Source organism: Carassius auratus, chromosome 30 (genome assembly GCF_003368295.1).
Source record: "Carassius auratus strain Wakin chromosome 30, ASM336829v1, whole genome shotgun sequence".
NCBI lineage: Eukaryota > Metazoa > Chordata > Actinopteri > Cypriniformes > Cyprinidae > Carassius > Carassius auratus.
The window spans coordinates 8,951,943-8,968,950 of NC_039272.1; the positions used below are offsets into that span (position 1 = coordinate 8,951,943).

General features: G+C 36.6%; 1 protein-coding gene across 3 annotated transcripts in view; it reads left to right on the forward strand.

The window, feature by feature from the left end:
- Positions 1–470: 470 nt before the first annotated feature.
- Positions 471–17,008, forward strand: part of LOC113049119 (BMP-2-inducible protein kinase-like) — a 39,979-nt gene continuing 23,441 nt past the window's right edge. For 2 of the 3 annotated variants that reach the window (XM_026211174.1, XM_026211176.1), the window contains exon 1: positions 471–1,574. In XM_026211174.1, coding sequence (XP_026066959.1) covers positions 1,430–1,574 — 145 coding nt within the window. In that variant the 5' untranslated portion in view covers positions 471–1,429. The remainder of the gene's footprint in view (positions 1,575–17,008) is intronic. The other variant, XM_026211175.1, reaches the window with a different exon arrangement.

Below are 17,008 nucleotides of genomic sequence, written 5' to 3' on the forward strand. Positions count from 1 at the left end.
GAGACTAGCAAATAACAGCTTGTAGAAAATATTTAAACTTAATATAGACAGTATTGCAATTTGTTTAATAAGTTACAAAATCATTAAACCAAATAAAGATTAATGATGATGAAGGGTCCAAATATAAAATAATTTGAACAGTACATGCATGACTACATAGATGCATAAATAGATTTGTAATAAATAATGCTAATAAAAATGAGTTTATTAGGCCTACTCTATTTAATTCCTATTTTTCAAGTTAAGTTAATTTTATGTTCAATAGTTTATCCAATAAATCTCGAAAATAAAACATGGATTTATGCCTCCGGTGCTTAAAAAACTCATGGGACACAAAAGTGTACCGTATTCACAGATTGTGCCAGTTGCACTTCTTAAGCACCTCTCATTCAAACAATCCATTCACAGCTTTCAACATACTAAAACACATTGGTTAAGAGCTTCATAAAGCAAACTGCTAAACAAAACGCAGAGAGACAGTCATCCGTTTCATCCCATCAGAGAAGAGCATATACAGGACGCATCTCGAGCACACCAATCATGACAATGGGAAGGAATCGGACAAAACAAAGTTAGGTTGTCAGACAGTCGGATTGGGCGATAACAAACCTCCCAGCAATTCTACGGAGAGTCACTGGAGTTCGAACTTTATCAGTGTGACTGGGGACTTCCAGAGCACGAGGAAGCACTCTGTCGTTTAAAAAGAAAATATAACCGACGCTGCTCGCGCAACGTCCGAAACGTACGGCAGCAACGAGGATTTCTGGCTTATTTTTGTACTGATACATTTGACTATGATACACAATGACCTGTTCAAACTGATAAGAGGAAGCTAGTCAGCTAGCGAGCTGGCTAACTAAACTATCCGAAGGGGAAGTGGCAGTAGTCATCGTTTAAGAGATTCGTCAGTGTAGCTTCCGCCTAACACACCCACTTTCTGCCTGTTTGTTGTTCACATTGGTTTCAGATAGCCTGGGCTTCAATCATCTTCGACTCTACGCCGAAAGCAAAAGCATGCCTTGGCTGAACAGAGCGTTTTGCCGTTGTTGTTAGCCAGCTAGCGAGGCGAATGTTCTCTCCAGCTTCCATATTACAGTCTCGCTAGCCCGCCGCAACTGTAGTCGGCCTGAAGACATAGCAGCGTGGACGTTATCACTCGTGCTGTTGTCACTCATTAACGACAGACCGCTACCCTGACGGTTTACTTCTATGCAGTTGCTTCATCTGGCTTAGGAGGAAATTAGGAAGCATTCAGCTAACGTTACGCCTTTCTGCGTCCCTCGAGCACTGAAGTGCCTGGCGCATCTCGGGAGAGCAAATCTCTCAGCATGCTGGACAAAAGAGCGGAGATGAACAGATTGGATTTTTAAGCGTCTTTAGCGTGTTTGGAACTGTCCATTTGGGGAAGGCGGGAACAAAAGAGGCAAGAATGAAGAAGTTTTCGCGTATGCCGAAGTCAGAGAGCGGAAGTCTCGGGGGTGGGTCTGGATCTGGTACTGGAAGCAGCAACTACATCGGGAAGGTGTTTGCTGTCGGTAGATACCAAGTGACGGTGGAAGAGCTGATCGCTGAAGGTAATGGAATCCATTTGTTTGGGCCACACATGTAACTAGGTGGCAAAACCTGCTGGTGAAGTTATAAGAGCCCCCCAAACCCCTCAGACATGATACATAGAGTCATATGGTGTTCAGGAAAGATGTATCAAGGTAAACATGCCGTTACTACAAGTTGCACTTCGCCATGTCCCTGCTTTAGGTTCTAAACATGTTGTTCCTTGCCATAAAAGAGGAACTAGCTTGGTGCTTGCTTGTCCTTCCCATAAATTCAAAGACAGATGCTTCCATATAATCTGATGTAATTTTTTTGCCTTTGTCACTGTAAATGATCACATGGTTTTGGATTAGGAGGTGTGGACTGACCCTAATCTTGAATTCATGTTTGTCACTGCAAACAAAACGGAGAAAAACTGGTCGGTGTCTTTCATCTTGTCCTCGTTGAACTTTTAGTACAAACATTTTAGTGAAAGCTCAGGCCCTTTCAAATTTAGTGTTTTACTGCCCAAAATTACTACAATTATCTGTGCACAAAAATATATTGAGATAATAAAGTTTATCACATAATCCTTCTACAGACCACAGTGTATATTTTAAGTAACAAGTTAAGAAGCTTGATGTCTTGATGATAATCTCTCCGGCATGGTTATTAACAGTGAAAATCTTTTTAGTTAGTAAAAACTTTTTTTAGTTTTTGCACACTTCATTTAATAGTATTTTTAACTGATAATTTCAGTATGTTGTAGTGTTTACTGTGTGTTCGTCTATTGTGTCATTTACAGGTGTATCTCAATTAATTAGAATGTTGTGGAAAATTTCATTTATTTCAGTAATTCAACAAATTATTAAATCTTGTATTAATTTAAATAAATTCAATGCACACAGACTGAAGTAGTTTAAGTCTTTGGTTCTTTTAAATGTGTGATGATTTTGGCTCACATTTAACAAAACCCCGTCAATTCAATTAATTCAAATTAATTAGAACATTTCATATTAAGACCACTGTTGGGAACGTTACTTTAAAAAAGTAATTAGTTATAGTTACTCACTACTTGTTCCAAAAAGTAACTGAGTTAGTAACTGAATTACTCTATAATAAAAGTAACTCGTTACCAGGGAAGTAACTATTTGCGTTACTGTAAAAAAAAAAAAAAAAAAAAAAAGTTGCTATATGTCGAATAATCTTTTTTTTTTTTTTTTTGAGCAGTTTTCAGAAGTCAGTTAAAATGAGTAGAACAGACAGGTGTTTGTACATAACTTTCAGTATTTATTGCACATCAACAGACAGCAAGAGTTTTATCCTGCACTTCCAAGTATTATCTTTGTAAGAAAAGTGTTTTTGGCCACTAGCTTTGTAGATGCGTGTGTCACACATTACATGTACACATTACATTCACGTTCTTGCCTTTGACAACAATGAATTTGAATTAGTGCTTATATCTCTACCTTGAAAATGGCAACTTTTCATTGGATTACTCGCTATTTCTGCTGCGAATCTCGCGTGCATGTGTTTTTGACGCCACTATGGATGCCCCTGACGTAAAAACACTGGCTCTGATTGGCTACCATGAAACACATGACTCTGCCTTAGCTAATCATAATCGCTTATCTCATTTTTAACCCACCTCCTCACTCACTGTGTGAGCCAGGGGTGCGTTCGGATTACATCGTTCATTAAATCAATGCATAGTAACGCACCACATTTAACTTTCAGTAATGTTAACGGCGTTATAACGACGGGAAAAGTAATTAGTTCGATTAGGCCGTTACTGAAAAAATAACGTCGTTACCTAACACTGTTCTTTTAAACGGCGTTATTCCAAACACTGATTAAGACCAATACAATTAATTTTTTTGTGAATTGTTGACCAAGTGTAAAGTATGTTCATTTATTGTACATATACTCAATACTTGGTAGGGTCTCCTTTTGCTTTAATTACTGCCTCATTTTGGCGTGGCATGGAGGTGATCAGTTTGTGGCACTGCTGAGGTGAGACGGAGGCCCAGGATTCTTTGACCGTGACCTTCAGCTAATCTACATTTTTGGGTCTATTGTTTCTCATTTTCCTCTTGACATTACCCCATAGTTTGGTAATGTACGTCTCTATGCCTTGACCCCAGCCTCAGTGTATTCTTTGTGAGGTTCACTCAAATTCTTAAATTGAATTTGCTTGACAATCCTCGTAAGGCTCTGGTTCTCTTGGTTGGTTGTGCATCTTTTTCTTCCACACTTTTTCCTTCCACTCAACTTTCTGTTAACATGCTTGGATACAGCACTCTCTGTGAACAGACAGCTTCTTTGGCAATGAATGTTTGTGGCTTACCCTCCCCATGAAGGGTGTCATTGATTGTCTTCTGGACAACTGTCTGATCAGCAGTCTTCCCCATGATTGTGTAGCCTAGTGCACCAAACTGAGAGACCATTTTGAAGGCTCGGGAAACCTTTGCAGGTGTTTTGAGCTGATTAACTGATTGGCATGTCACCATATTTTAATTTGAGATTCACCTGCTTGACCATTCTCAGTGTTCTGTCAGGTAATGTGACTAATACAAGTATTAGGGTGTTTGTTTCTCATGCAAATGTCATCTGTTCTGTGAGTTTGGCTGAACAGCAACTTGGCAGCTCCAAACTTGCTGACCTGACACAATTATATAATTTGCTATAGGTGCAAAAGTTCACCCTCACAAACAACTGTTTGAAAAGTGTTTTTAATTTCACTTTCTACTGGGTTGTTTTGTTTAATTTTTACATTCTCATCATTTGGTTACAATGAACTTCTCTTTCTTCTGTTGAACACAGAGTGTTGTTTACCAAGTAGTTCTGGTTACCATTGACTGCCAGTGTAGAAGCTAAAAACACTTTTCATTTCTCAGAATATCATAGTTCACAGAAAGCAAGTCATACATGTTTGAAAACCATATGATTTACGGATTTTTCTTATTTTTTGTGTCATTCATGGGCATATTTTCAATAGAATAAACTTCCATTTTAGCTGTAGTCAGCAAACCTGACAAAAGACAGACAGTTATGAAAATGTTCTGTTTTGAATGTGTACTGTTAATTTGACTGTCTTAAAGGGATAGATACAATCTATTTGACATTCCTCTGTGGAACAAAACATGAGATGTTGGGTAGAACTAATATTATTGTTTGGAAAAAGATTGATATTCTCAGGGTGCACATAATTTTTTCAGCTAGGTTCTAGTATGAGAACCAGGAGATTCGATTTGGTCCTCACACGGCACATAGTGTGATCAGTCAAATATAACTATAAAAAGTTAATTAATAATAGTAACAATATTATTGCAATTTAATACATATATAAATATAAAATAAACTAAATAAAGTGTGAATTCTAATTTATTTAAAAATAAAAAGGGAGTATTAAATGCAAATACAATTATTTTATAGTAAACTTCAAAATAAGCAATATTTTATTTTGGCTGGTTGCCGGTGAGCGAGTATATTCAGTTCCCTGTTTAGCTCCGCTGACTGTAGAGTGTCAGTGAACGAAATGTCACAGTTTTGCGATGTGCTTTGAAAATGGTAGTGGGAAGCGTAGATTTATGCTTTCAGTTTGAATAGCAGTCGTATACAGTACAGTTTGTCGATCTAAAATGGTAATTGTACATTAACAGCTGTCAACCATGTCGGTACGCATTTTGACCTACACTGTACATGACGCGAGAACAGACCAGTGGTGTCAAAAGTACTGGCATTCATTACTCAAGTAGAAGTATAGATACTAGGGTTTAAAAAGACTTTTGTAGAAGTTGAAGTATCAACTCAAGCTTTTTACTCAAGTAAAAGTGTAAAAGTACTGGTTTAAAAAAACTACTTAAAGTATAAAAGTAAAGGTAATGTAAGGGGAAAAAAATGCCATTAAGAACAAAAGCTTAGGCCGCACCACAGGGGCCTATTGTGTACTACCCCACCGCCTCAAAAAACATTTTTCTAAAGGCCATAGGCCATAATGACTATAATGTTCATGTTGAAAAATTTGGGATGCACTAGGCTTCCTGTTTCAGCCGCATATATAAAAATACAAAAATGGTGTGCACATCCCAAACATCCAATTAGGACACAGGTGCAAGACAACTAAATGATATAGACAAATAAAGAAGTGAAGTCTGAACACTGAAAACTACTGCTCCAGAGGAATTTAATTAAACAACGTTTCGACCTTCAGGTCTTCCTCAGCCGCATATATGCCCATTTAAAATGAACGCACTTTAGTACAATGCAAATACATTAAAGGACTAGAGATATGATGACTAGTTGCCAATAAGTATTGTTATGGTGCAAAAAGTCAAACTTCAGAGGCTTGTCATCAATAACTTTTAATGGAATGTTTATGTACATCCAAGCTTAGCTGCAGGAATCTGCGAGGGCAATGGACAAGAACATTGGTGCAGGCTTAGTAACAATTACACTTGTATGGTGGTCTATTTACAGTAAACATTATAGTGCTGTCAAAATGAATGATTAATCCAAGTGATTGATCAAAAACTAAAACTGAAAAAGAAATCATAATCCTGATACTTTCTTGATTGATAGCTTCTTGTATTTGGTACATACGTCTGCTATGTCCATTGTTCGGGGGGTAACGAGTTTCAAAGTTGGTATAGCCTACTTATCACAACATTGTCAATCGCATCGTCAATCGAAAACGCTAATTTATTAAAACATCTCGCTACTGAACTACCTACATTAGCTTAATTTGTGGAGGACGAAGAAAAAGCACTCATTTGGTAAATGAGCCAGTGAGAAATAATAACTTTTAAATAGGGTCCAGTGCCTTTTCAATACTTTTAAATGGTACCGGCTCCTAAACGGTGCCTGAACCGATACTTTAAAAAAAAGAAACACAAAAAAAACTATGGATAACTTTAAAGAACATTACAAATATTTAAAATAAATCCATAGCTTGTTGTGCAAGTTGTGCTTCCCTTAATCTAAGGCTAATAAATGTATTTCACTATCTGGGTCATTATTTAATACAAAAGCACACATAATTTTTCTACTGTATCTCTGTCACTCACTCTGATATAAAAGTTAACATGAGTGCTGTCTGTCACTGTTTTAAATCAGTTCTGTGAATTACTGTATGGTCATTCTTTATAAAGTAGCAACAATGTCGTTTTTAAAATACAGTACTGTGCAAAAGTCTTATGGAAAAATTAGTATTTTCTCCCCAAAAAGGGTTTTAAACCAGTTATTTATATCTTTTGCTGTAGTGTGTCAGTAGGAAATATCAGTTGGTCATTAATTTTAGTAATAATCTAGTGCGATTTTGAATGCACAAGCAGTCTGACAACGGGAAAATTAATGTTTGGAAATGTAAACTGATATTTTATACTGACATACTACAGCAAAATATATAAATAACTGTCCGAACACCATTCTTTTAAGTGAAAATACTAAAGTGTCTAAGACTTTTGCACAGTAGTGTATGTATAAAGTACGTATGATTAAATTAAGTATATTAAAAATAAGTGTAATTAAAGTATGTGGTCGTTCATATGTGTTAAGGGCTAGATTTTCGCTGGAGGAAACGGCTGTGGTGTGATGAGCGAAAACTTTACAGATGAGAAACCGACTGCTACCTCGTGACTTTTTGTAAACTGTATTTATGACCAAGAACTGCACAGATATGGATATTCTAACAATCTATCGATAAACACATACCTTGTGTCCTCTGTTTGTTTAAGTGCGCGTGCGCTGCTCCGTTCGCGGTCTGCGCCTCTGCGGATTGAAGAGCGCGCTGAAAGACGGGAGGAGACCGGTCTGACGCTGGTTTCATGTGAAATTTAAGCGGACTGACTCTGAGGCGATCGGATACCGGTTCCATACCCAACCCTACTTTTAAGAAATATATACTTTGATAAACGAACCCAAAACTGTCTATGTCCTGGCTGGACTGTGATGTGATTTGTGTCACGTGCAGGTGCGATGGATCGCGTAAAGACCAATAGGGTGTCGGAATGGTATATGTTTATACTTCTCATCCAACCACAATCAAATTCACTCCATCCGGATGGCGCGATTTATCTGGATAGTTTTTTTTTTTTTTGAATGATGACAAGCCGGAATGAAAACAAGCCGAAATGAAATAGCAGTAACGAAGCTATTTTTAAAATGTAAGGAGTAGAAAGTACAGATACTTGCCTGAAAATGTAAGGAGTAGAAGTAAAAAGTCGGCTGAAAAATAATCACTCAAGTAAAGTATAGATACCCCAAATTTCTACTTAAGTACAGTAACGAAGTATTTGTACTTCGTTACTTGACACCTCTGGAACAGACCTATGTCTAGTTTCAATGTAAAAAAAAAAAAAAGTAATTTTTGGTGGTGGTAATTATGTAGTTATGAATATAACCAAATTAGCATATTGTGATGTCACTGACTGGGTCTGCAACCCGTGCCTTCGGGCGCATCGTTGCAAATCTCATTTTGATGCAGGCTATATAGACCACAAACAAATTGAAATCTTTGTCAGAAACAATGAGGTACTGTTTTACTTCCATCCACCACTAGGTGTCAATGCAACCTACAAATGAGAGACCATTTACTTTGCTTTCTTTGGTTGTCACTTTTGTGAAAAAAATCCTGTTTGATTTGAGAGACAAGTGTTCATTGAATCGATTGTAAAATCGATTTAGCATGTCTGAAGTTTTATACAGCAAATAAATCCAAATATAGGTAAATCCATAGACAACAGGCAGGATGTAAAGATTCAATATGTTGGTAAAGACCTATATTTCTAGCCCGAATCTACATACCGGCAGAATTGACATTTCTGTTGTAAAAAGAGAAACATTTTGCAGAAGTATTATTTGCTGTTGTGCGTGTGTGTCTGAAGGTGCAGTTGCTGTGTCGCTGTGAAAAAAAAAAAAAAAAAAAACCTGGACGCGCTCCGAGAGAAGGCCGTTAAAATCAATTTTCATATTTTTGTTTTCGAAACTTGTGTTGGTTGGTCCAGTTGATTCGTGCAATAGATTTTCGAACATAAAGTGACAGTTGTCACAGTTTTAGACTAGATGGGAGAAGGGATGGGAAAAGATCTGGGCATAGTTTTTCCAGAACTTCGTCCCAAGTTAATGCGGTGTCGAGCTGTTTTAATGAATTTTTTAGATGTATTAAGGTGCCCGAACCCGTATGACTTTGAACATTGACCGCGAACATTTTGTTTACTGCAGCCGCAACCATTATTACCAATGAGAGTATGAGAGGAAGCGAACGCACAGGCCATAGTGTGACATCCGTTAACCAATAGTGTAAACATTGCTGACGTCACAGGGTTTTTTTTTAAAGAAAGAACGTAGCCTTCGTTTGTATGTAGGCCTAGGCAATTTATATATTTACAATACTTATTAAAATATATATCATATTATTTTATTGCTCTTGTATTAATTGTTTGAAGAGTTAAAAAAAATTGGTTGGTCTTAACGCAAATTTACAACCGGCAAGTCGGTCGGACTAAAAGCAGAAAAAAATAAATAAATTAGTCAGTTCTAAATTGACAGGGTCGGTCAGGTTACGGCAAACAAGAATATTTTTACGGATGGCCTTACTTTGCTGAAGCGCCAGATGACATTAACATTCAGCTTGAGCAGATGAAAATTTTAACTTAATGAGAGTATGACAACAAGAAAATGAACTTTAGTATAGTGCTTAGGGACATTTTGCTCTGTTTTGTTTGGGTTTAGGAAATGTAATAAATCATATTGCCTATCCTCTCAGGATACCTGGAATCAGTGTTACAAGTACCCCAGGGCAGGCACATTGATTTTCCATTTTTGTGGCATAAACCCCATCAAAACGATGCCAGATTCACGTCTTCCAATGTTTCTCTATCGAGCAGTAAGCTAAGAATGTGAGTTTCACTCCTAAAAAGGGAAGTTCCTCAAAGGGAAGTAGCCTAAATAATGACATGAGTTTAATTAGTTGAGAAATCATATCGACATTATCTGCATGTTGTTGGAGTAATGGATAGGTGGTTTGTGGTCCTTGTTGTGTTTGACCAGCTGTTAAAAGGGTGTTGAAACGATGCAGCACACCATCCAGTGATGGAAGTTGCTTCTTTTGTGTTTGCTGGTTGAGCCCTGACTATTTGTCCTTCCTACAAAACCACCATGCTCTCTTATTATTTCAATAAATTATTTCAAGCAACTCATTAGAGCCAGCTGGGGAGTTGGCAGAGTTTGAGTGAGGGACTACATTTCTGGATGAGAGGGCATGGATGAGGCTCTTAAATTAAGCCACTTTTACTTTTGATATTGTGCAGAATTGAAATCTGTAATGCAGTAAAACAGCTGATTTCATCTGTAGGGACAGAATAAAGGTCTTTAGTGTCTGGAAATTGCCAGAGTAATTTAGTGAGCGTTCATTGTTGTCATGCATGTTAAATGCAGAATGCATTAACTTTGTGTGGTCACTTAACAGCCAGCCACCTGCTCACCTTTCTGTCAACAAGCCCCAGAAGGACTGCTTTCTTTTGTCAACAAACCTAGTCATGAATTGATTGTTTTGCCTGGTTTCACTTCTTAATATGTGACTGGCATAATCTGCTTTAGTCTTTGATCTCTTGTAAAACAATATCTGTTAGAGTCATTTGACACCAGACTGGTTCAGAGCGGTTCCTAATGTAAGGACATTTTACTGCACTTTTGATTGGAGCATTACTGGTCTGACCTTGAATGAGTCGTGTGTGGAGGTGTTACCCCACTCAATGAGCATGTGCTGGGTGAATGACTGTGTTAAGAGCCACTCTGATTTCCTTATCAGTTATCTCACTTACTTCTCCGCTATAGGGCCTGTCTGTCCTACTGACAGTTGAGGACATTGGTGAAGGAGAGTTCAGTAATCAGTCAACCCAGGCAATTCAGCTTTGGTCTCTTGACATATGTTGAAACAGTCCTCTGTTGTGTTTAGTCGCTGGAAATGGTCCTTTTAGTTTTTTGAGCATTGTGTGCATGTGTGTTTTGTCACATGGGTTGACATCTTTCATCGTCAGTCAATACAGGCCTAAACAGTCCTGTCAGTTTTATATTTTTGGCCTAGTTTCACTTGTCGCATGCACTATTAACTATTAACTTGTCACTTTCTCATTGTGAAATCAAAAATCATGAAATGCATTTAAAAATGAATTCTATAACATGTCAACATTAAATTTAGCATTTTTATTTTTTACACCTGCTTGATTTCTTGCGACAGTAATGCATGTTAAGGAGCATGCTGAGAAGAAATCTTGATGTCATTATTCTCCCATATTTAAAGGGGTCATATGATGTGATTTCAAGTTTTGTTTTCTCTTTGGACTGTTACAGGCTGTTTGTGAATGGATAAGATCCCTAAATTTGCAAAGTCTAAAGTCTCAAAACCAAAGAGATATTTTTCATAAAAGTTTAGACCTGTCCATGCCCTCCTAAAACGCTTCACTCTAACACGCCCCCCACATGTCTACATCACTTTTTTGTTAAAATTTGTATAAGGCTGCCCAGAAGTTCGTGCAAAGAAAGAAGGCGCAACTTTGATTCTCGTTGTTCCTGCTAGTGAAAAACAAAAATACTTTGTTTGGCCTTCCAAAAGAGGACACAACCAGAAATCAATGGTTAAGTAAATTTACAACACTGTTCCAGAACAATTCAACCCAAATATTCACATTTTATGGAGAACTGTTTCCTGATACTGGGAGGGAAGACTATAATGCCGGCTGTTCTGACTCACAGTCTGTAAGTACATTTACATATGTAAAGAATTTGCCACTGATGATGTGTAGAGTAGTGATTGTTGTTTGTTGTTTCTCCGATGGTTTTATGTTGACATGGTGCGAGGCAAAGTGTAAAAACACAGTATAATTCATTATAATCTGTAATTATGTCCCGACTGGATGAAACAAATGCCTTTTTTTGTAATGGGTTTTATTGTTTTTGTCTTGTCACACCAGTGTTCTGACCGGGACATGCATCACAGTATGGCAACGGGCGTAACATTTCTGTCATACACTTGAGGCATTTGGCTAATCATGATGCACTGGATAGCTGGCCAATCAGCACACACCGATGAGCTTTGTAAAAAAAACAACGCGTTTCTGAAAGGCGGGGCATGGAGGAGAAACAATAATGTACATTATGTGGAAAATGTGTTTTTTTTTTTTTTACCTTAAACCTCATAAACACATTTCATTACATCAAATACAAAAAATTATGTTATTTTTAGCCACATCATATGACCCCTTTAAAATCCTGGCATTTCAGTTGGGTAGAAAAGAATAATTAATTATTCTTTGAAACTTGAATGTATTTTATACAGAAGACATCACAGCTTAAGATTAAGATAAAATCTTAGAGCTTGAGTGGCTGTGCGAAGATAATTTGACTGATACTGTTAGCCACAAGAACTTGTATTTTTTGACATGTAGAATTATATCTGTACATTTTACCCAACATCTACCCTGTTATGACAGTGTTCTCTTTGTGTATTTGATTTGCTTGAATACGTCAAAGTTGACATGAAACTAAAGTAGCGACTATTTTATTCCATATCGTGACATCTGAGTGAATCAGATTATTGAAAATGAAAAAGTATATAGGGCTACACTTTTCCATCCACTCTCTCCATCGATGGTTGATCGGATGGAGGCTGATGTTCATGTAACCTTATGGTCGATTATTAAATAAGAAAAAGGCAAGGTTAAGGAAGACTAATTTATTGGAACAGGCCAGCATATGTTACCAGACAATGTACAAATTAAATGCATGCAATCATTATAAAATCATAATACATATTTAGGAAATATATTTTATATTTCATGCCACAGAGAAAGTGTTTCAGTTTTTGAGTGTCTACATCATAACAAGATATGCATAGTCTATTGTAAAAGTATTTTTGGTAACGAGATTTGCACCTGGAAAAATGCCCTCATTGCCCTGAAAAAACAATAACAAAAAAGTCATTTAGTGCTTGATTGTAAAATGATCCCTTTTCCAGGCCTTGTTCCTGTGCTGTATATCTTTATTGGTTGCTTGCTGTGTCTCTTTAATGAGATGAATGTTATATTATGGTGTTACCTCCCCTTTGTTGTATCTGTGTCATCTTCAGATGACACAACAATTAGCACAGTCCTCTAGTGGCAGTGTGCCAGTGAATGAAAACATTAATTCAAAGGAACCTGCAAAATGGAAGTTTTGAAACAAGGGGGACTTTATATGCAGGCAAGGTACACAATGCCCCCTTTCCCCATCAAATCACCTTTTGCTAAATTCTGCACATCCAATAGAAATGATCAATGCATCAAGCTTCTCTGAGTCCTGGCTGCCTAGGCATAAGCTCACATTCTGCCAGTGCCACTTCTGAGAGATGACAGACATGCTTGTCAGATTTTCCACACTGTTCTGTGAGGACCCATTTCTGCCTTTAACATTTCAGCTGTACCACACACACACACACACACGCAATTCTTACACTGCTTTGAGAAAATAGGTCACTCAAGCTCTGTGAGTCAGAGTGGGGTTGGCATCTCACACCGTGTGTTGGCTCAAAAGAGTTCCTTAAGCAGTTCTATGTCAAAACAATATTACTCTAAGATTATCTAACTGTGATTTAGTTCTAATCCCTTTTTCTAAATCAGTATGTTGCTAGTTGTATGTGGTGAATGGTCTTTGGCAACTGTTTTGTGTTTTGTCTGGCATCTGACCAGATCCACTTGTCATCCTGAACAATGCAGACTGTTTAGACGGCAGAGTGAGACTGCAAACTGGTGAGAGGATGGGGAGTTGTAGCAGACAAGTGTCCTACCAGAAAATAAACAAACTCTTAATAGCATTCACCTCAAATTTTTATTGAACATTAAACAGTTTTTCTGTCTTTCTGGTATCTTCGATGGCAAAATTTCCACAAGATGGACAAGTGGTTTTAAAAATAGAAGTTGCATGCTTATGCAGTGCATGGGGTGTGTACTTGATGTCATGATTTTGAAGCTCTTCTCTGGAATGTAGGAGCAAATGATCACATAATTTGCATGAGAGCCTCCCTTGTATCTAAACAGTAAGGAGATATTGAGAGAAACACTTGTCCCTGTGGACATACTGAACTGTTTTTCACGGGTCTCTTAATTTGTTTGAAAATATGCATCCAGTCCACTTTTATTTTAATAATGATTAAATATGATTGTTGCATATAGCTGAGAAGTAGTTGATCAGTGTCATAATTATCAGTACTTGAAAACGTCATCTGTTGACCACTTTGACCTCGTTTACACTGTTAGTAACCCTCTGAGGTCTAAGGGTATTTTTGGGGCCTGGAGAAGTTTTGTCATGCCCTGACATTTTTGCTTTTTCAGTTACTTATAAACATCTAATGGCTAAAGTCTAATATCACTGTAATCAGCACAAACTGGGCTATAATAATATGTGAGCAGCATGTACGTACGTGATTGTGTTTTTTAGAAAAAAAAAAATGTTATGCGTGGTTAGTGAAAAACTAAAAATGTTAAATCACTTGAATAAGGCCATAAAACACATACAGAACGTTGGTTGCCGGGACTTTTGAGACCTGGAGCTTGTAGCCTAGAATTTTTCTTTCTAAATGATCTGAAAATCATCTTGTTTACTCGCTCACAGAAAACAATATATTGATTAACATTTTCTAAGACACTTTTTGTTTGTAAAAGTTATATGCGAGTAGGCGGAGGAGTTACAAGAAAGAATGTGAGGACAAAATAAATGTGTAGATTTTATGTTTGTAGTTTATTTAGAATATATTTAATTATCCCACAACATAATTTTATATTTACCTGCAAGGGCAGTTAAACAGTTTATTAGGAACTTTCAAAGCAGATTTTTTTTTTAATCATTGTTGCAGTCACACAATCCTTCAGAAATCCTTTTAACAATCTGATTTTCTACATAAATATTATTATTATTATTATTATTCATATTAATATTGAAGAGACCTGAGAATAGTTAATTTTTAATTTTTTGGGGGGATAAATTGAAAGAACAGCATTGTTTGTTACATTTGTTACGTTTACATGTATTTGTTTCATTTGTATTATTTACATCAAGCTTTTGAATGGTATAGTAGTGTATATTGTTATTGAAACTTCATAATGTTTCACTTGATTATACATTTAGTCAGGAATTATAGTTTGGAAAAGTCTAACTAGTAAAATGTTTACGTGGTATGTGAAAACTAGTACAAGTATATAAATAAAAAGAGACTCATGTTTATAGTCTCTATTGACTAAAACGCTTCATTCTTTTTTTTCTGAGGAAATCCAAATCTCAAATCCTGAGGTAATCCACATCACATCTTTTTGGGGTGAATTATGTCTTTTTCCTCTCATCGCAAAGCAAACAGTGAAATAAAAAAAAACTTGATGAACAGTCTCGCTGCGTTGTTTTCTGTTTTCAAGCCGTGTGCTTCAGTGAAACATTTTAATCTCAAAAGCGTGTTCCGCACATGGGTGTGGTCGCATTAGATATAATGAAGGGAGATGTGAAAAACGGACATCGCGTTGTTTTCATGTGGATAACTTTATCACAGAATATTTGTTTTCGGCAGCACTTGTTTAGGTTAAAAGACATGTCAGAATTTTTATAGATATATCTCTCCTGTCTCTTCGTTGAATATTCACTGAGTTACAGTTCATTTTAATGACGCGTGTCTAAATCAAGATCACCCAGACAAAGGCTGCAGACAGCACACCTCGTTTGTTTTCTTTATTTTATAAATGCACAAAGTTTTGTTGTTATTATATCCGTATACAAAAAGTAGACCCAATAGTAGTAACCCAATTCCGATTTTTTTTAAAATATGTGACACGGATCTGATGTGTTCTATGACAGTATAAACGACAAAACTGCATGAATTCAGAAATTTCGAAATTCGTTTCAGGCTTCTTTCATGTGCGGAAATAAATCAGATCTGCGGTTAAATGTCGTATTATTCTCAGGAGGAAGCACATGTGCCAGGTGGAGGTGCAGTGTTGCCAAGTCAATGGGGTTTGTTTACCACTGTTGTTTTTCATGTCTGCGAGTTGAAGCCACCCCAATAATGTGATTTTTAGAAATTGGGTGGGTCTTTTTGCTGAAACCTGGCAACCCTGGGAGGTGATAAATGACAGCAACACAGGAAACCTGGAGGAGATATGGCAAGTGTAAATTGCCAGAACGTGTAAATGGACGGTCAAAAAAATCTGATATAGACAACAATTTAGAATTGGGCATCAGGACCTACAGTGTAAACAAGACTTTTGTTGATTAGGTCAGGCTGAATAGCTTTTCTTCAGCCAAAGAATGTTGCCTTTGTTTTTTTTGTTTTTTTCAATGTGAACTAGATGGGAACAGTCTGTTCCAAGTAACTGTTGCAAAACCTCTAGCTGTCTTTTCACCATCGTAATTCAAAAGATCTGAATAAAGATTTATTTATTTATTTATTTTTACTTGTGACCTGAGGCTACATTCTGGGCCATTTTGCTGTAGAGTATGTGCTGTTTTAGAGTGCAGATACATGAGGATGTGGAAATGCTTCTCTGTATAATAATAATAATTTATTTATTATTATTATTTAATTAAAATATTTAAAATTAATTTTATTTAATATAGGGGCTGGTATTTTTTTACTTATGGATAACAAAGTGAATTATGAATTTCCTACCTGCTAATGTTAAAAGGAAATAGTTGTGCTAGCACAGAGCTCAGGTTAGAGGCCAAGGATAAGATCAGGGGCAAGTTTAAGATCGATTTAAAATGCTGTGTAACATACTGTAAACATTCTGTCGAAAGTATGATGAACAGCGATAAATATATGAACGCTGAAGTGCAGGCACTTTTAGCAAATGTAGCACTGCCAGTTGTTGCTTTACATCGCTTTACGTATAAATCGCCATTCCATGTTTATCATTGTGAAACCCGCGAGACAAAACAAAACCGCAGTGAGGCACCAGTGCAAAAGTACAGCTGAGACATAAAAAAAACAACAACTTTGGAGTAAGATACAGGCCTAATTCGCAAAAGTGTTTACTTTTATTTGTGCACTCACAATAAAAACAGAAGATTTGTTAAATTTTGTAAAATAAAGCAAACAAACAGAATGCGCATTGTCATTCTTTCCTTTCCGTGAACTTTTTTTATGGAGTGCCGCACCACACTGCTTTTTTAAATCTGTTATCTTAATTATTTAGGCTAAGTCAGATATATTTCACTTGTTTATGAAAACAAACTGTTATTTTTATTTTAGGCCTATTACTTACATAGGCTATGCATTTTCTTTAAAGCATCGCATTTTTCATCAATTCCTTACGTCCCATTTTTTCGTGAAATAAGGATTTGTTTGATTTATTCATTTGTTCCTTCAATTTAGTTAAATCGTAAATATATCAAAACATAATTTTTGATTAGTAATATGCATTGCTAAGAACTTCATTTGGACAACTTTAAAGGTGATTTTCTC